The 21,363-nt window shown below is 36.6% G+C and overlaps 1 protein-coding gene across 1 annotated transcript in view; it reads right to left on the minus strand.

Moving 5' to 3' along the window:
- Nucleotides 1-454: 454 nt before the first annotated feature.
- The window catches only part of LOC101326921 (phosphatidylinositol-binding clathrin assembly protein), a 37,255-nt gene continuing 16,346 nt past the window's right edge, over nucleotides 455-21,363 (minus strand). The window contains exons 10-14 of the mRNA XM_073798763.1: nucleotides 17,516-17,646; nucleotides 17,374-17,404; nucleotides 13,746-13,872; nucleotides 1,507-1,613; nucleotides 455-621 (exon numbers count right to left, since the gene is read on the minus strand). Of these exons, the coding sequence (XP_073654864.1) occupies nucleotides 549-621; nucleotides 1,507-1,613; nucleotides 13,746-13,872; nucleotides 17,374-17,404; nucleotides 17,516-17,646 (469 nt within the window). The 3' untranslated portion in view covers nucleotides 455-548. The remainder of the gene's footprint in view (nucleotides 622-1,506; nucleotides 1,614-13,745; nucleotides 13,873-17,373; nucleotides 17,405-17,515; nucleotides 17,647-21,363) is intronic.

The following is a 21,363-nucleotide window of genomic DNA, read 5'->3' on the forward strand; positions in this document are numbered from 1 at the left end:
TTCTTTATCCATTCATCTGTCAGTGGACACGTAGGTTGCTTCCATGTTCTGGCTATTGTAAATAGAGCTGCAATGGACATTGTGGTACATGACTCTTTGAATTATGGTTTTCTCAGGGTATATGCCCACTAGTGGGGTTGCTGGGTCATATGGTAGCTCTATTTTTAGTTTTTTAAGGAACCTCCATACTGTTCTCCATAGTGACTTTATCAATTTACATTCCCACCAACAGTGCAGGAGGGTTCCCTTTTCTCCACACCCTCTCCAGCATTTATTGTCTGTAGACTTTTTGCTGATGGCCATTCTGACCCGTGTGAGGTGATACTTCATTGTAGTTTTGATTTGCATTTCTCTAATGATTAGTGATGTTGATCAGGAGATTAAGATATTAAGTTTAGTTTTTGATAATTTTGCAGGATAAAGTTTCAAGGCTAACTATTAAAACAAGAGAAAGAGTGCATCACCTCAAAAACACTAAATGAAGAATCTCAAGAGTACTGAATGCGAAAATGGATGTTTATTTTACTTGGAAGAAGTGGATGATTCAATCAGCCTGTAGAGAGATCGTCATTTGTTTTCACCTCTGATTTGGAATCTTTTCGCTTTGGTACCTCATGGATTCTGTCTGTGTGAAAGAAAGACACATGTGTATATCTTTCATTATTTCCACATATTTTTCCTTGTGGTTATGAAATAAATTACAAATAGTTTTACACAAGACTTTGGTCAGTCTTCTCATTATCTAATACTCGAAGCTTTGTCAGGCCTCCTAAAACAAACATTCAGGAACCAGGGGGCCCCAAGTGCATGGACTGAAGGCAGAAACCTTGTAAAGACTCTTCTAGAAAACAACACTCTGAGGCAATGAACACCTGGATCATGACACTTCCCCATACACTTCAGCTACACCTCATCCATGTTACCACTGCTTGCTTCCACTTCTGTGCTCAAGCTGTTTCCTCTGCCTCTAATGTCAAACTTCTATCATCTATACACCCACTAGTTGAAATTCTCCTTATCATTTGATACACAATGCCCTGAAACCTTTTATCCCTGAATTAATTGTTCCCTCCTTTGGCCTCCCATAGTGCTTTGGCTTTCCTATCTGTTTATATGCTTGTCTGTAAAATCATTTCCCCTCTGGGTTGACTGGCTATCCATTTTTAAATATTAGCATTCAACTTAGGTATCACTTCCTTAGGAAAGCTGTGCCTGCAACCTCCAGACTGAGCTACCCACCTCTCCAGCACTGATCTCAGTTGCGTTTGCTGAATGAATGAATAAAAGGCTTGCTGACTAGGTATCAGAACCCAGTTGATGTTTAACAGCACAAGTTTGTAGAGGATTGGCTTTATACAGTTCTGTGTCTCTTTACAATGCTGAAAATGTTAGAATTCTTTTTTCTTCTATGAGACACCAACAATGCACAAAAGATTATAAAACTCTGTTCTAACATGTGACTGCACATGCCTACCAAGTACCTAAGTAACAACAGGTCAAACATACGTTATTTCTTGTGGATGGAGCAGCAGGCTTGCTGTCCTTAAGCCTGGTTGGGTATAAATCCTGGGTTGAGGTGCCATTAGGGAAGGAGCTCCAATTGGAGTTGGAACCTATGAATTCAAATGCAAAAGAAAACAAAATAAAAACTTAGTATTTTATTGCTCCCCTAAAACAATAGTACCAAGAAGACAAGTAACCACTCTAGAGCAAATATTACATTTAAAGAATGTCAACTGAAAAGATGCCAGCTGAGTAGTGGCAGACCCTGGAGATAAACGTGAATGACAAACTAGAATTTGAAGTATCAATATTTCACTCAGATGCTGCTGGAATATTCTGCATTCAGAGAAAATGAAATATCACTAGTTTACAAACCAACTGCTTTGCAGTTTATGAAGAAGTAACAGCAACTGGCACTGAAGAAGCTGTTGAAAAACCTCCAAAGAAGAAAACAAAAAAGATGACCCAGAGCCATATGAAGTGGAAGGGATATGGTAATATGGGGGTTACTCGTGACTGAGATAAGAACAACGGTGAGCAGGCAGAATCCTTACTGGAAGAGTTTCAAGAGAGAATGAGAGGAAAAAATACAACAAACTAGTGAATATAACAAAAAAGAAGCAAACTCACAGATATAGAGAACAAACTAGTGGTTACCAGTGGGGAGAGGGAAGGGGGAGGGGCAAGAGAGGGGTAGGGGAATAAGAGATACAAACTACTATGTATAAAATAAATTAGCTACAGGGATGTATTGAACAGCACAGGGAATATGCTGTGTATTCACAGCATATTCACAGAATATCCAATATTTTATAATAACTTTAAATAGAGTATAGTCTTTAAAAATTGTGACTCACTATATTGTACACCTGTAACTTGTATAATATTGTACATCAACTGTACTTCAATTTTAAAAAAAACTTCAAAAATCATTCAAAGACAAATATCATATGATATCACTTATATGTGGAATCTTAAAAAAATGATACAAATGAAGTTACCTACAAAACAGAAATAGACTCACAGACATCGAAAACAAACTTATAGTTACCGAAGGGTAAAGGCCAGGAGGAGGGATAAATTGGGAGATTGGGATTGACATATACACACTACTATATATAAAATAGATAACTAATAAGAGCCTACTGTATAGCACAGGGAACTCTACTCAGTACTCCATAATGGCCTATACAGGAGAAGAATCTAAAAAAGAGTGGTTATATGTATATGTATGACTGATTCACTTTGCTGTACATCTGAAACTAACACAACATTGTAAATCAACTATACTACAGTAAAAAAAATTTTTTTAAACTTCAAAAAAAAACAGGGAATGAGAGGAACAGAAGTAGTTACATAGCCTATAGAGAACTATTTTAAGGAATTTTTCAGTAAAGGGATAAAATATACTACTAAATGGTAGTATATTCATATGTGAAATACCACTGAGCCATTCTAATTAATGTATTAATTATGCACCAATCTAGACAGATCTCAAAAACATAAATATAAAATAATACCAATTATGATCAATTTTTAAAAATCATTTAGAAGAGTACTATGTACTTTTCCTTAGTAAAAGTATGAAAATGTTCTAGAAGGCCAGACATAAAATTCACAGTCATTGTCTCTGGAGTGGCAGAGAGTGACTGGGACTAGGGATGACCCAAGGAGACTTTGGTCTTATTTGTAAAATTTCATTAAAAAATTATCTGGAAAAATTATGAAAAAATGTTAACATTTAGTAATTCAGAATGTTGAAGCAAGGACGTTTGTTATCCTCTATACTTTCCCATATTTTAAACGTTTTTCCAAATTGACACCAACAGCAAAAGCATGAGTGAATTGGTGGTGAGGCTAAAGGACTTCAGAGTTTCCATTACTCATATTACATCACGTGAAATTTATACGACGCACTGAGGCTATAAAAACGAGAACTGGTGATTGCAAACAATTTTTAACTAAGTAAAGAAAATTTATAAATCATGAAAACATTGCCAAATAGGCAGAACAGAAATAACAGACTTAACTAAAATGAGTTAGAAAAAGGTTGGATAAAAAGCCAGAAAAATTCCAGAGAGTATTCTACCTGTATTAAAATTTCCTCCCATTGGAAGCCTTGAACAATGAGAACAAATTCAGCCTTATAAAAGTCCACTTCTTTTTTTACATCCTTAAAGCAGAGTGGAAGTGATCCCAAACAGCAGAATGGCCAACAAAACAAAACAAAATGAAACAGCAAAATCCTTGCAGAAAGGGAAGAAAAACAGAAGCAAACAGTAGCTCATTACTCTTGGAATAAACCAATAATGTAAACTAAACTAAATTATAATTGAATTTCTATTATGTGTATATTGATTATTCCTATTTTGGATCATCTATTAATTCTGGAACAGCTTTCCCTTAACTATTCCACTTTCACAATCCCTTCTCCTCCCCATTTCTAGGGTTCCTTTCTCTATTCCTCACAAAGCCTTCGCTATATTATTTCTCAGAGGGCTACTGTTTCTTTTTCCAATGCAAGAAAAGGATGTGGGTGGATTACCTTCCATTTAAAATGATCCCTATCATGTTTTATTCTATTAGTGCAAACCATGGGGAGTTCTACGTATATCTCCCACCCTTGAGATCTTAAAACTGTTTTTTTGTTGCCATTCTATACATAGGCACTTGCTGTGAAGTCACTGGATAGGCCACTGGTGTGGAACCTTGAAGAAAAGTGTCAATTACTATATAGCACATTTTCTACTACTATTTAATAAGAAACGTTATAAGATACAGAATACTTTCTGCTATATATTAAATATTGAGAATTAATATAGTGAACCATTTACAGCTGGGACAATGATCTTTCCTTGAACATGACAGATACAGGAGGTTTCAGGACTTCCAACCGAAGAGAAATATGAACTTAGCTAAGCAAGAAAGAGTTATGACTTTGTTTTTATGCTACATAAATAAAATAATAACATTAATAGACAAAATGAAAAAAAGAAAAATTTCAACCACAATCTCACTACCTCCAACAAATAAAACTTTAATTTTTCAATTTCCATTTCCAGTCTTTGGTTATGGTATTTTCCACGTGTGGGATGATGTGAAACATGAAGATAATTTGGCTTTCATGGCAATAGATGAACAGAAGAGTAATACATTTAGTGCTATAGGTGTAACATCAAATTATGGCTGGCTCTCAACCCTGAGTTAGTCTCTTTGCCTATATAGGTCAGAACGTTAATCCTTGTCTTAGTCTCTTTATTTACTACTAGGTAATATAACATGAGAGACAAGTGGCCTTTGACTTTAGACATTTGATGCCAGAGTGTTTAGTGACTGCCCAGAAGGACTTGAAAAAAGAGGCAGAAATACATCTTTAATATCAATGTTTCTGATATTTTCCAAAGTTTTCTTATATCCTAGCTCCCAATTCTGCTATTTAAAAATTCTTCTTTTTTTTTTTTTTTTTTTTTTTTTTTTTGTGGTATGCGGGCCTCTCACTGTCGTGGCCTCTCCCGTTGCGGAGCACAGGCTCCGGACGCGCAGGCTCAGCGGCCATGGCTCACGGGCCCAGCCGCTCCGCGGCATGTGGGATCTTCCCGGACCGGGGCATGAACCCGTGTCCCCTGCATCGGCAGGCGGACTCTCAACCACTGCGCCACCAGGGAAGCCCCTAAAAATTCTTCATTCTTGTTATATATCATTTGAGCCAAAATTGATAACTAGCTCATGAATAATTTCTATTCTTGATGATTGTGCCCTATTACCAGGCACTTACCATTAAGCCTTGATATTCAAAGTCTGATCCTTGGACCGAATTATCAACATCAGCTGGGAGCTTTCCGGAAATGCAAAATCTCAATCTCCATCCCAGACCTGTTTCATTTTAACAACACCCCAAGGGGAGACATATGCAGGTTAAAGCTCAAGAATAAGAAAGTGTAGCAAGGGTTTAAAAAGTTCTATCAAGAGAGAAGTATGCCCAGCATGTTCACAATTCCCCCAGCGCATCTTCATTGTTGTTAGGGGGGATGCTTATTCTCCTTGCCTTCCTATTTTCATATCCTTCTCTGAGCACGGAGGGGATTTAATTTAATGGTCTATGTTTCACATACTAGTGGGTGGGAGTACTGTGACACAAAATCACTGGCATCATTACCATCATCACCATCATCATATTTCTAACTAATATTTATTGAGTACTTACTGTGACCTAGGCAGTATTCTAAGCAGTTTACCTCATAAATCCATAAGAAAAAGACAAATAACCAAACCAAAAATAGGTGAAAGCTTGAACAGACATTTCACAAAAAAAGAAAACTTACTGGTTAATAAATATATCAAAAGATACTCAACCAGGTTATGAATTAGACAGATACCAAACGGAAAACATACCATGATACCATTAAACACCAGCAAGAATGGCACATTTTACATTACACTATTTATATTTTAATTTTAGGTAGGTATTCATATTTATATATTAATGGAAAATATACATTACTATTATTTTATATTAATAATAAATAATTTAAATTAATACAATAATGTCAAGTGTTGATGACATTGATAACACTCTTATTCCACTGGTGGGCATATACACTGTTACAGCCATTTTTGAAAACAGCTTAAAATTACCCAGTAAACCTAAACCCTATGGCCAAGCAGTTACACTCCTAGGCAGATCCCCTGGAGAAACTCTTGCACATATGTACCAAGAGATAGTCAAAAGAATATACATAGCAACCTTGTTAATAATAGCAAACACCTTGAAACAACATACATGTACATGTCCAACATAAATGTCCATACAATGAAATATTATACAATGGTAAGGATGAATGAATTATACCTGCACACACTAACACAAATGAATCTTACCAACATAATACTGATTGAAAGAAGCAGGTCACAAAAGAATATGTACAGTATAATTCCATTTATAAAGTTCAAAATTGGAAAAACCAACAACACAAAAGAGGACTGAGGTGACTATATAAAAGTGAATAGAAATAAGCAAAAAGAGAAATCTCAGTCAACAGAAGAGAACATTAAATATCTAATTATTAGTCTCAGAGTGATATAAAACCATACTATATTTATGAAAATGGACAGGAAGTTACAGAAAAAGCAGATAATGAGAACGTATTCTTAGATATTAAAAGCATAACTCATTAAATAAAATGTTTAACCGAAGGGTTGAATAATAGGAGTAGCTGCTTGATATGTTCAGTTGGATATGTTCACTTCATGAAAATTCAATAAAATTTACCAAAGCAGAAACAAGCAAACAAACAAACAAAAACACCACACACTCTCAATGGATGGGATAAATGGCAAATTACACAGAGATGGAGAGAATCTGTAAATTAGAATACAAATTTGGAGAAAGTACCCAGAATGAAGCACATAGAGATAAGGAGATGGGAAATGTGAGAGAGGTGTTAAGAGACAGACCTAGAAACATCAAGGTAAAAGTAGTTAGAAAAAGACAAAATTTTAAATGCAATAAAACAATTCAGATTAACCGCTCTTTCAGTTTTCTACTGAGGTGTCAGCAGGGCTGCATTCCTTCTGGAGGCTCCAGGAGAAAATCAGTTTAATTGCACTTTCCTTGACTTCTGACCCCCTCACTCTATCTTTAAAGGCAGCAACATGGCATTGCTCTGACCTTACTTCCATCATCACGTCTTTCCCTGACTCTTTTGCCTTCATTTTCTACTTTTATGAACACCTGTGATTATATTGGGTCCACTTGGATAATTCACACTAATCTCCCACTTTTAAGGTAATCTGATTAACAACATTAATTCCATCTACAAACTTAATTCCCCTTTGCCATGTAACCAAACATAATCACAGGTTCTGTGGATTAGGATATGGAAATCTTTGGGGGGGACATTATTCTGTCTACCATACCTATAAAGGTACAGTAAAATAATTAGACTGAAAGCTGACTTGTCAGTGGTGGTGGTAGAAGCCTGAAGAAAGTAGAGTGATATCTTTAGAATACTAAAAGAAAATAACTGTCAAACTAGAAGGGAATACCCAGACAAACAAAACTGAGTTGGCCACCAATTCAGTCTTATTAAAGGAAATGTTAAAGATGTACTTCAGGTGGTCGCCTACAGAAGGTCTAACATGTAATAAGAAATTATGAGAAAGAAAGTGGCAAATAATGTAGTTAAATCTAAACAAACACTGACTCTGTAAAACAGTAAAACTTCTGATTATTTTGTGGTAATTAAAAAAACAAGATATTGACTCATGAAGAAATAGAAAATCTGAATAATAAATCTATAACTAGTAAGGAGATTGAATCACTAATCAAAAACCTCCCAACAAAGAAAAGCCTCAGACCAGATGCCTTCACTGGTGAATTCTACTGAACATTAAAAGAAGAATTAACACTAATTCTTCTCAAACTCTTCCAAAATTTGAAAAGGAGGGAACATTACCGAACTCATTCTATGAGGCCAGCATTACCCTGATACCAAAGCCAAAGACAATACAAAAAATAAAACTATAGACCAATATCCCTTATGAATACTGAGGCAAAAATCCTCAACAAAATACTAGCAAAACCAATTCAGCAGCACATGAAAAGGATTATATACCATGAACAAGTGGGATTTATTCCTGGAATGCTAGGGTAGTTCAACATATGAAAATCAGTGTATCAATAATATGCACCATAAATAGAATGAAGGGAAAAAATAAAATATCAATTGATGCAGAAAAGCATTTAATAAAACTCAACACCGTTCCATGATAAAAGCACTCAATAAACTAGGAATAGAGGGGAACTTCCTCAACATAATAAAGATTATATATGAAAAGACCACAGCTAACATCATGCTCAAGGGTGAAAGCCTGAAAGCTTTCCCCCTAAGATCAGGAACATAACAAGAATGCCCACTTCCACCAATTCTATTCAAAGTATAGCTAGAGCTAAAAAAGAAATCAAAGGCATCAAATTGGAAAGGAATAAGTAAAATTATCTATTTTTGCAGATGACATGATCTTATATTTAGAAACCCTAAAGATTCCACAAAAAAACTGTTAGCACTCATGAATGAATTCAGCAAAGTTACAGGATACAATATCAACACAAAAAAATCAATCACATTTCTATACACCAGCAATGAACAATCCAAAGAGAAATTAAGAAAACAATTCCACTTACAATGGCAACAAAAGAAATAAAATACTTGGAATAAATTTAGCCAAGGAGGCAGAAGACTTATACACTGACAACTACAACATATTGCTGAAAATAAATTAAAGAAGAAGACCTAAGCAAGTGGAGAGATAGCCCATGTCCATGGATTGGAAGACTTAGTATTGTTAATTTGACCATACTACCCAAAGTGATCTACAGATTCAATCATATCAAAATCCCAATGAATTTGTTTTTAGAAATAGAAAAACCCATCCTAAAATTCATACAGAATCTCAAAGGGCCCTAACTAGCCAAAATAATCTTGAAAAATAAGAACAAAGTTGGAAGACTCATACTTCCTGAATTCAAAAGTTATTACAAAGCTACAGTAATCAAAACAGTGTGGTACTGGCATAAGGACAGACATATAGATCAATGAAATAGAAGAGAGAGCCCAGAAAAAAACCCTTCACATACATAGTCAATTGATTTTTTACAAGGGTGCCAAGATCATTCAATGGGGAAAGAACAGTCTTTTCAACAAATGATGCTGGATATTAATGATGCTGGGACAACTGGATATCCACATGCAAAAGTATGAAGTTGAACCCTTACCTCACAATATATACAAAAATTCAGTCAAAATTGATCAAAGACCTAAACTCAAGAGCTAAAACTGTAAAAATAGAAGAAAACATAGGGGAAAATCTTCATGACATTGCATTTGGTAATGAATTCTTGGATATGATACCCAAAGTATGGACAACAAAAGAAAAAATAGATATATTGGACTTCAGCGAAATTTTAAAAATTTTGTGCATCAAAGGACACTATCAATGGAGTAAAAAGACAACCCAGAGAATGGGAGAAAATATTTGCTAAGCATGTATCTGATAAGGGATTAATATCCAAAACATATAAAGAGCTTGTACAACTCAACAACAAAACAAACAACCCCATTCAAAAATGGCCAAAGGTTTTGAATAGACATTTCTTCAAAGATGATATACAAATGCAAATAAGCACATGAAAAGATGCTCAACATCACTAATCATTAGAATAAGACTCTACTTCATACCCATCAGGATGGCTATTATAAGTAAAAAAGAAATCCAGAAAATAATAAGTGTTGGTGAGGTTGTTGGGAAGTTGGAACCCTCATGCATTTCTGGTGGGACTATAAAATGGTTTAGCCACTGTGGTAAACAGTATTGTGATTCCTCAAAGAAATAAATATAGAATTACCATATGATGCAGCGATTCTACCTCTGGGTATATGCCCAAAGAATTGAAAGCAGAGGAGACTCAAACAGATATTTGTACTCCAATGTTCATAGAAGCATTATTCACATCAGCCAAAAGTTGGAAACAATCCAAATGTCCATCAATGGATGAATGGATAAACAAAACATGGTAAATATGTATGATGGAATATCATTCAGCCTTAAAAAGTAATGAAATTCTGGGGGCTTCCCTGGTGGCGCAGTGGTTGAGAATCTGCCTGCTAGTGCAGGGGACACGGGTTCGAGCCCTGGCCTGGGAGGATCCCACATGCCGCGGAACAACTAGGCGCGTGAGCCACAACTACTGAGCCTGCGCAGACGTCTGGAGCCTGTGCTCCACAACAAGAGAGGCCGCAATAGTGAGAGGCCTGCGCACCGCGATGAAGAGTGGCCCCCGCTTGCCACAACTAGAGAAAGCCCTCGCACAGAAACGAAGACCCAACACAGCAAAAATAAATAAATTAATTAATAAACAACTTTGAAAAAAAAAGTAATGAAATTCTGATAAATGCTACAACATGGATGAATCCTGAAGACACTATGCTAAGTGAAATAAGCTAGACACAAAAGGACAGATCATGTATGATTCCACTTGTATGAGGTACCTAGAATAGGCAAATTCATAGAGACAGAAAATAGAAAAGTGGTAACCAGGGTGGGATGAATGGAAAGTTATTTTTTAATGGGTAGAGTTTCTGTTTGAGATGATGAAAAAGCTCTGAACCTACAAAATGCTGATGGATACACAACATTTTGAACGCATTTAATGTCACTGAATTGTACACTTCCAACAGGATGATAACTTTTCTGTTATGAATATTTTACCACAATAGCATATGAACTCAGCAGGGAGTATGATCAGGGTTAAAGTCTTCTGAAGTCCTTTTGTTGTTTCAGAGGAAAATATTGATTAACTTTAGACCTTGGTAATTTAACTATGTATGTTGTAGTCTCTAGAGTATAACTTCAAAGGGAAAAGGGAAAAAATGAAAGGAGGAAAAAAAAGAATTTAATCATGGCAAAAGAAGGCAAAAAATAAGAGAGAAAAAAGAAAAATAAGAGAAAAACAGCTTATATTAGAAACATCCAAATATATCCATAATCACATAAAAACACATTAACTAAACTCAGGTTAAAAGACAAGGATTGGATTCTACTTCCAGTTAAAACTGAGTAAGAACAGAAAATCTTCCTCTCTCACTGAACACCTAACTCTAAAACCTGGATAGGATGCACGGTCGGCTATCCGAAAACTCTGAAAAGTAAGTATCAGCAGGTAGATCAGGAAAGAACACCAGAATTCAAAGTACCAGTGAATCTGTAATTTTTCCCTTCCAGCATCATGCACACTGGACTCAAATCAGCCTGAAACCTGGAAGAGATCACTGTTGTGCAGATGAGAAAAAACTCCAGAAGTTCTCTAGCTCTGGCTTGAGTAGCTATAAAGAGAACTCCTAAAGCTCAGACAAAGTCAGAAAAAGCCCTCAGTGGTTTTTCTTTTTCTCCTTTTCCTGCAGCAGTGGCTATGGTGGCAGCAAGGGAAAACTGCAAGAGCCAAATATATGAGGGAGAGGAACTTTCTTCTCCATTAGGTGGAGCTGTGGCTTCATGAAGGGAGGGACAAAAGATGTGTTTTAATTCTCTCTGTCCTACCACTACTTGGAAGCTTGACTTGTTTCAATCACAGAAATGTATGGCGTTTTTTGGCCAGATGAAAGAGAATGGGAGCCCCAAGAAACTGGAAAATACTGGAGAGACAGCAGAGATACAGAGGCTCGGGGAAGCTGGTTGTGGATCTCTGGGTTCATCCGCCCCCTCCCCCCACCTGTACACGGGTAGATGGGATCTTAATGAGCATATACCAAAGACTTTGATTACTAAGCCCCTGGAGAGACCACAGCCCAGGTCCCATGATGACCACTAAGAGCAGAGCAAAGACTGTAGAAACTGAGCTGATACTGGGACCACGGGCCAGAGAAGCGGGCTTGAAGTTGTAGCTTAAACTTAACCAGGTCAAGTGTCTGCTACAGCACAGATATCAACATGCTCCATAATTTAACAAGACCTGGCGTCTTTTAAATTAACGGTCAAAATGTCCAAATGGCACATGAAGAACCATGAAAATCTCAACTTCCATGGAAAAAAGCCATCAACAGACACCAATGATGAGATGACACAGATGTGGGAACTATCTGACAAAGACTTTAAAGTGGTTATTAGACAGATGCCTGAATGAGTCATCACGAACACTCTTGAAACAAGAGTTAAAATAGAAAGCTTCAGCCAAGAAATAGAAGATACAGACTCCATATCAGAAGGTAGATGACAAAGGAAAGATTCAGTGAACCTTAAGATAGACTAATACATCCCTCCAAACCCTTTCTAGGTTCTTAGTCAGCTATGTCCTCAAATCTACTGCAGCAACATAGCCGCACGTCTCCTCAGTACATTTCAAAATTATTTCTTCCCAAATCCTATCAGAATTCTCATTCCTAAATGCACCTCTGCTGCATATCAGGAAAGCAAAGTCACTACATACTCAAGAGTTAATGTGCAGTTTGTTATATCATTGGACCAATGAAGTTTCGAAGCAAAATCATACAAAAAATAGCAGAAGTGCACATCGTTTAAGTCCTTGGGGCCAGATGTGCTTTGGAATTCGGAATGATTTGTATTTTAGAAAGCTAATTTAGAATTTACACATAGAAGATACTAGCGAACACCCCAGGGGGACTGAAATAGCACCCTGTAATGAAACACACTAATATTTCTGCAGCAAAATGCAAATGCAACATTCGTGTATGAATAGTTACACTTAGTAGGATAAATAATGACTATAGCCTCATTATAGTTCAAGTAAAGTTCTGCAGCCAAAAGAGTTTGTTGCAAACTTAACAAAAAAACTTGCTTTCCAGAGCTTTTTGAATTTTATGTTTGCAGATAATTTATTGGGGACCCATATTTCAACTTTCAACCTGTCAGCAACTCTTATCAACTCTATCTGCAGATCTCTCTCTCGAAACTCTTGCTTTAGATCTACTGTCAACATTCCAGCATTCTAGACCAGAGCAGTCTAGATCTCTTGCCTGGATGACTTGAAGAGACTTCTAATTGACTTCCCCAATTTGTGTCTTATTTCCTTACTAACCATCTTCCACACTCCTCCCGGACTAATCTTTCAAAAACGTAAAAGTGATCGTGTTATAGGTTTGGCTCCCCGCTGCTTATAAGACAAAGCCGAAACTCCTATACAAGTTCCTACAAGATCTGACCTCTCTTTAAGCTCGAGATTTATCTCTTGCTGCACCCATCATACATTACACGATAGCCATGTTAAACTACTTCGAGTTCCCTGAATAACCCACCAAGTTTCCATCTGCCAACCAGTTCTTGTCAATTCACCTCATCTCCTTTTTTACCTCATGTTCAGCTTCTTTATAAAAGCAACCAACACACCCTCTAAAGTATTCATTCCACTTGGAATATTCAGTTCCTCTATTTGATGACATGTCTGTCTACCGTTGATCTGTCAGCCCAGTGCCTAAATACCTAATAGGTGTTCAATAAATGTGGAGCAAAATGGTGGAACTCTGTAGTTCTCTCCCCACCACAGGATCGACCCTTCCACAAATAGAGGAACAGTTAGTTAGCTTAACATGTCTACAACAAATGTTAGCACAATATATTAAAAGTGATTAAAAGAGAACATTTCTTGGTCTACCTACTTCTCTAATACAAATGTATATGTTATATGTATATATCAAAAAGGAAAACACGTAATAATACATCACAAACGTTACCATGTGGGAAACTGGAGGAATAGAAATTGGGCTCCAGATGGTTGATACGCAGGTACAGCTATTCAACTGCCAGTTCATTCCACCAGTCATTTCCATCTCTGAGGATTGACACCCCTTCACGTCCGATCTAAAATGAGATGTATAAACCAGCCCATTTGGGGAAATGACAAATCTACCATTTAAACATCTCGTCAGGATATAGCCTTTGAGACAATGTTTATGGCTATCAACAGGTAAAATATAATAGGAAGGAATCACAAGAAAAGATTATAAAAAGACCACTGGCTATTTTCTATATTAAGTTATCATTACAAAACTAAATATTTCAGCTTACTTTTTATAGATAATGCCAAATTTAAATTTCCCACTAACAAAGTTTGAGAGTTCATAGAAGGAATTCAATAGTAGCAGTTGCCCATTTAAAAAAGTGACTTGAACAAATACGTTTAATTCTAAACTATTTTAATAGTTTATATATAGAAAGGAAAAAACCCTAGTATTCCCCATGGTGGTGGGTCAAAGGGCACTAGAGTAAGAAACAGAAGTATTGCATTCTGAGGTTCACCAGGCTATTAGCTAGCTGTGTAACCTTGACTAAATAACTTAACCTCTTTCCTTATTTGTAAAATTGGGATAAACTATGCTTCATAGAATTAGAGTTATTAAGAGAATAAATAATACAAGATGCGTAATATTTTGTATAAATAAGAAAACAACTAGAAACAAAAGGAAACAGACTCTCATTGAACATTTATTCTTACTAGGCTCTGTTAGGCGCTTTCACAATCTTAAATATCATTTAACTTTCATAACAACTATGTGAAGTAGGCATTATAAATTCTCATTTTATGGATGAGGAAACAGACTCAGAGACGGGAAGTATCTTGCTCAAGGTCTTACAGTTAATTAGTGGCAGGACTAGGAGTCTATATTCTATGCCAGTGGTTAAGATTATTATCCCTGTTTTCTACATCTGTTTCAACTCCTCTACCAAATTATGTAATAATCTATTCCACATACACTTTAGTTTTAATTCTAAGAAATGGTTCTTGTATCTAAAAGCTCATATTTATTCTGTATTCATCATTTGACTTATTGAAATTTAGTTTTTATCCACGTGATGCACAGTTTAAAAAGTCAACCAGTGCTAAAAGATCTAAAACCCAAAATACCAGTCACCGCTTCCCCTTCGCAAAAGTAGCCACACTTTTCCTTATGGTATTTAATTCCATAATCCCAAAGAATCTCTGTATCTCAATTTTCACATATGTGAAATGTGGATTCATTGCATTCATTCAACAAACATCCATTCAATATCTACTAGATGCCAGGCACCATCCTTGGTGCTTGGAATATATAAAACAGATGAAACTATTTGCTTTCATGGAGCTTGTGATCTAGTGGAAATAATAACTTTCTCAAGTAGAAAGACTGAGTTATTATGTGTAAAATACTTAGAATGAACAGTATGTCTCAGAGTGAACAATAAATGTTCGCACCAAATAACATGTCATTTTGAGTTTTTCCAGGAAACATCTCCCCTGGAGCTCTACATCCTTCGGTTCCATTCTAACTGGCTGCTGTACAAGTAAATATAACTTCCATTGTTCTTATACTGCAAATTCCCTCCACCTCTCACTTAAGTGGAGTACTCTGTTTCCCTGAATCCCATGTGCTCCTCTTTCTTAGTTTACTTCTCTGTTTTGTTGGAGCACACCTTGTAGGATCTTCCTAAGCAAAGGTGCATGGCAGGTAATTTTTTTTTAAGATTTTGGGTGTCTGGAAACTCTATCCCTTGTATTTCCTCGAGAGCTTGTCTCAGTACAGAATTCCATCCATGTAGTAGCTCAGGCCAAAAACCTAAGCACCATCCCTTGGTCCCGCTTTTCTCCTCACCTCTGACAGCAACTGCTATCAACTCTGCCCCAGAACATGTGCCAGGTGCATCCACTTCCATTATGCCCAACCTCTACTACTACCATGCCAGACGGGGCGTTTCAGATGGCACACTCAAAAAGAAAAGGAACACTCTGTACAGGTAGTGGAATTTTCTAATATATTCCTGGATTTTATTTGTGAATATTTTATTTAGAATTCTGACATCTATAATGAATATATGAGCCTAGTCAGCACTTTCTTCTATCTTTACTGGGCTTTCATATTAAGGTCATGTCACTTCATACACTGAATTGGAGATCTTCCTTTTTTTCTACATAGCCTGGAATTGAAATTTCCTATTCTTTAAGGATAGATAAAGCTCTACTCTATGTGGCAATTGGTCTATGCATGTTTCTGTTTCTTCTTGGATGAATTTTGTCATTATATTTTGCTTGGAAATCATCAATTTCCTTTAGATTTTCAAATATGTTGTTACCAAACAGCTGCACAAAGTATTCACTTATAGTTACTTTAATCTCTCCTACATCTGTGGTTACGTCAGCTCTCTTATTCCTCATGTTGTATACTTTTACATTCTTTTTCGGTTGAATCAGAGGACCTCATTTTATTGGACTTTAAAGAAATAAGTTCCAAATTTATTTTTCTTTGCAATTTTATTAATTTAAGCTTTTATCTTCATAAATTTTATCTTCCTAATATATTTTTATTAACTTATATCTATCTTCTTAAGACAAAACTAAATTCTTGTTAATTTATCTTTTTTAACAATGATGAAACTTTTTCTGTTCAGCTTTCACAGTGCCCCATTAGCTTTGGTATGAAGTTCTCTTTTTCATTACCTTTAGATAGTTAACTTTCCTTTTGATTTCCTCTTTGGCAAAAGGATGATATTTTTGAATTTATAAGTAGTTAAGATTTTCATGGTCAACTTTTCATTAAGTAGTTATAATTTTATTGGATTATGAGAGAATGTAGCCCATAAAATTGTTTAGGAGTTTTTACAGGTTTTCTTTGTGATTGCTTTGAAGAAAATGAACATTCTGTGTGTGTGTGTGTACACTTAGGTTTATTATTTATTTATTATGTATTATTTAAATTCCTCTGTGTCCTTTCTTGTTTTGTCTACTAAATTTGTCCAACGATGAAAGAGGTGGTTTGAAACTGCCCATTTTAACTGTACTTTTCTCAAGTTCTCCATGCATTTCTAATAGTTTTCACTTTATGTATTCACCTTTGTGCATAAACTGTTAAGACTGTTGTATCTCCCCCTAAATAGTGTCTTATTCTGTTCACTGCTTTTAACCTTACATTCTACATTATTTGTCGTTAATATTGCTTCGGCCTTCCTTTGGTTTCCACTTGCCTGGGTTTTTTTTGTTTGTTTTGGGTTTTTTTTGGCTGAAAATGTAGGGAAGCACTCACTGAAGTAACATTGATTACCTTACGATGCTGAGGCACTCCAACTGGTAGTTTCATTGTCTTTGTTTAATAAAATAAAAAATTATTACTCATTTAATACAGTTTATATCATAAAGTAAGAAAAGAACCAAGAATACAAAGAACTATGAGGAATGCCAACATTTAAGATGTGCTTAGAAAAACATCCTTCAGATGAACCATGAAGGGTTAAACCTACGTTAAAAATAACTCTTTTCAGGTATGAGTCTCATCCGTCCCTTCCTCTAAAACGTATTTATTGGCTGTCTTTTTTAAATAATAAAAAACTTACCTGTTGACTGGGCTTTCTCCAAAGTCAAGATCTGTTTTGTAAAACAAACACAAATTTTACATTATTTTTATATAAATACTTTTTCTTAAAATGCATTTAAAAAATATATATCTCAAATATTAAATTAAAAATAGATGCTTACTTCTTACAGGGCTAACCAGCGAGCCATCCAGGTTGTTTGCTATAACACTTCCATTTTGCTGTCTGGCTGCAATACACTTGGGGACTTGTGAAGGCAATGCCAGTTGTAACATATCACATAGAGGAAACAATCTGAAAATAAGAGACAGAATCAGATGAAAACCTAAACCAAATTTCTATCAATACAGTAATTTTATATATATATATATATATATATATATATATACACACACACACATATATGTACCTTCCCATTACAAAGCAACAGGACTTCAATTTATTAGGTTAATTGGTATAAATAAGGTCGTTTAAAATGATTAATTAAATAAATTTTAATTGAGCACTTGTGTGCTAGACACTGTACTAGGTGCTAAAGATACAGTTGTGAACAAAGAAGATAAAAATCTCTGCCTTCATTTAGCTTACGTTCTGTTGGAGACAGAAGATAAGCAAGACAAATAAAGTACATAATATGTTAGATCGTGATACGTGCTAAGGAAAAAATATCAGGGAAAGGATTATGATATGCTGGTGGGAGAGTGGGCACTTAAATGCTAGACAGGAAAGGCTCACTGAGAAGGGAACTTTTAAGTAAAGAGCTGAAGCATGTAAAGGACTGAACTGTGTGGATCCAGCAGAAGGAACAGCATGCACAAAGGTCCTGAGGAAAGAGTGTGCTTGGTGTGTTTGAAGAACACGGAGGAGGCCATGGAGGGGTTCGTAAGGAATTGTAAAGACCTTGGTCCGCCCAACTGTTTTACCCTTCCAGCTCCAGCCTTTTCTCTAGTACTCTCCTCTCCTGGCACCCGTCCTCTAGCTCAGTCCTCTGTCCCACCCACCTTCCTCATTCCTTCACATTGGTCCTAGTCACATTCTTCCTAGAAGAAATGAGTTGCTATTTGCCATTAACTGAGGTGGGGAAAGCCATGGATAAAGCAGGTCTGGGGTCAAGTATCAAAAGCTTAGTTTTGGACACACTGAGTTTTGGAACCCTACTAGACATTCAAGTGCTACCACGGAATAGACACTTGGATATACAACCCTTGAGTTCAGGAGGTATGGCTGGAGCTGGAGATAATAATTTGGGAGTTCTTATCATGTAAATGGTATTTAAGGCCATGAGCTTGGATGAGGTCATCTAGGAAATGCGTGCATATAGATAAAGAAGAGAAATGAGGACGAATCCGTGGGAAACAGTCTAAAAAGTAGCCAAGAGTTAGATAAGAAGAAAACCAAGATGCAAACTGAAGAAAGCATGTCAAAGAAGAGGGAGTGATGAACCATGTCCAGTAAGATGAAGACTGATGAAATTATCGTCGGATTTGCAACCTAGAGGTCACTGGTGACTTTGACTAAAGCAAACGGGAAATGTTAGCACACCTTTCTTAGTAACTGTAAGAACAAGCAGAGAAAATAATCAATGAAGATATAGAGGATTTGAGCAACAGAATTAAAAACCTCAAAAGGATACAGTTTTCAATGGCACATGAAACTTCTACCAAAAAAAAAAAAAAGGTTATATGCTAGGCCATGAAGCAAGTATCAACAAATTCCAAAGGACTGAAATACAGAGAAGGTTCTCTGACACAGTGCAAGTAAGCACTATGTCAACAACAAAATTCAATAACAAAAGAAAAAGATAATTAGAAGGCCCCCATATACATGAAATTTTAAAAATACACTTCTAAGCAATACATGGGTCAGGTCCTGTTCTAAGCACTCTACATTTCTATTGACTCATTTATCCTGACAGCAACCTTCTGAGGATAAGCAAGCGGAGGCACAGAGAGGTTAAGTGATCTACCCAAAGTCACACAGTCCATGAATGGTAGAGTGAAAATTAAAGTCAAGTATTCTGGTTCCATGGCCAGTATTTTTAAATCACAGTGATTGAAGATAAAAAGTGGTTTCAGCTGCCCACAGGATTCTTCAACACAACTGGCTCAAGCAGTGACTGTTAGGCAACCTAGGCTAAGTCCTCAGGACAGCATGTGCAGACATCACCAGAAGCCAGTTTTGGGCTGTTGGGAACCAAGCCCAGAGGCCTTTATAACACCATAATAGTACTTCCCCTCCTCCCCCTCTACCCTACTTGGGATTCACATTCACATCAGACTGAATCCACAGCATGTCAACCACTACATTTAACCTTATAATGATTCCCAAACCATAGGGCCTCAGAAAAACAGTCCTTTTGGAAATGAAGCAAATGTACAGTTTTTGCTATACATACTGTTTTAAACAAAGGACTTATGTTCATCATAGTTTTGGTCAAACTCACCCATCGAAAATGCAGAAAGTGTGTCCATTGAGAAAATATGCACAAAAGAAAAAAACATTTTTTTTTTTTTTTTTTTGCGGTACGCGGGCCTCTCACTGTTGTGGCCTCTCCCGTTGCGGAGCACAGGCTCCGGACGCGCAGGCTCCGCGGCATGTGGGATCTTCCCGGACCGGGGCACGAACCCACATCCCCTGCATCGGCAGGCGGACTCTCAACCACTGCGCCACCAGGGAAGCCCCAGAAAAAAACATTTAAAATAGATAAAGTTTAAGTCTTCAAGTTAAATTAAGAGCAAACAAATTCTAAGACATATAACCCTATGATAGTATAGCTCATTATTACAGGGATTTTCGTCTAGCATAGAGGGTCAAGTAACATCACTGAATCAAAATCAACCATTAAAAAACAGAATATGGCTGATTTTGAGCAGTTGCACGCCAGGAAATGTATAACAGCCAGCTCCCCAGGAAAAGGCCTGTTTTATACTGTTTGTCCATTTTTGTGGTATACAGACTTCCATCATAGCCAATTTCAAGTTGCCAATGTGTCATCAACCAGCTTTCAAATTTCCTGACTAAGAGGCAAACTAACCTTAGGAGCTTACCAAGGACTTCCCTGGTAAGCACGACAAGGTCTGTACACAGACATTACTCCGGATTTATGTATGTCTTATTTTTTTTTTGTAAAATTTATCTTTTAAGTAGTAATTATTTGCACATTTTATTCATTTCTCAGATATCCTTCCAGAAGTATTCTTTAAGAAATGAAATAAACATATATATTCTTTCTTTTTGTTTTGAAAAAGAAACAGTGGCAGCATACTATGCACTGTTTCCCACCTTGCTCATCTTCTATCTAACAACACACGCTGGAGACCATTCCATTCTGCTACATTAAAACAAGACTCTCATGAAGAGTCATTTTGTTATTACAATGTTGTAATGTTCAATATGTCATTTCACAACTATGAATATATATATGGGATGAATTCCTAGAAATGAAGTTGCTGGGTCAAAGACTGCTTTAGGAAGAGGCAGCAGACATAGTAGGTGGTTAGGAAATGTAAGAATTAAAGGTTCTAATCCTGCCCTCAATTATCACATACAATAGTGTTATATTAGCTTCAAGCCAAGCTCTGCTTGCTGAAGCTTTCACAACTGGACAATTTGGGATGGAGGGAATCAATGCATGCTGCACACTGAAGAGATCACAAGAAAGATGAATAGAGTCACATATATCCTACCCAGCTGAGCCTGCATTTCTTTCATTCCCTCATCTATCCATCCACCTATCAATCTATCCATCCAACTATATACTAACTACACATCCATCTATGATAAAGAGATAATTAAGAAATAGTCAACAGGGCTTCCCTGGTGGTACAGTGGTTAAGAATCCGCCTGCCAATGCAGGGGACACGGGTTCAAGCCCTGGTCCGGGAAGATCCCACATGCTGCAGAGCAACTAAGTCCGTGCGCCACAGCTACTGAGCCTGCGCTCTGGAGCCCATGTGCCACAACTACTGAAGCCCATGTGCCACAACTACTGAGCCCGCGTGCCACAACTAC

This window comes from Tursiops truncatus, chromosome X (assembly GCF_011762595.2).
Source record: "Tursiops truncatus isolate mTurTru1 chromosome X, mTurTru1.mat.Y, whole genome shotgun sequence".
Taxonomy (NCBI): Eukaryota; Metazoa; Chordata; class Mammalia; order Artiodactyla; family Delphinidae; genus Tursiops; species Tursiops truncatus.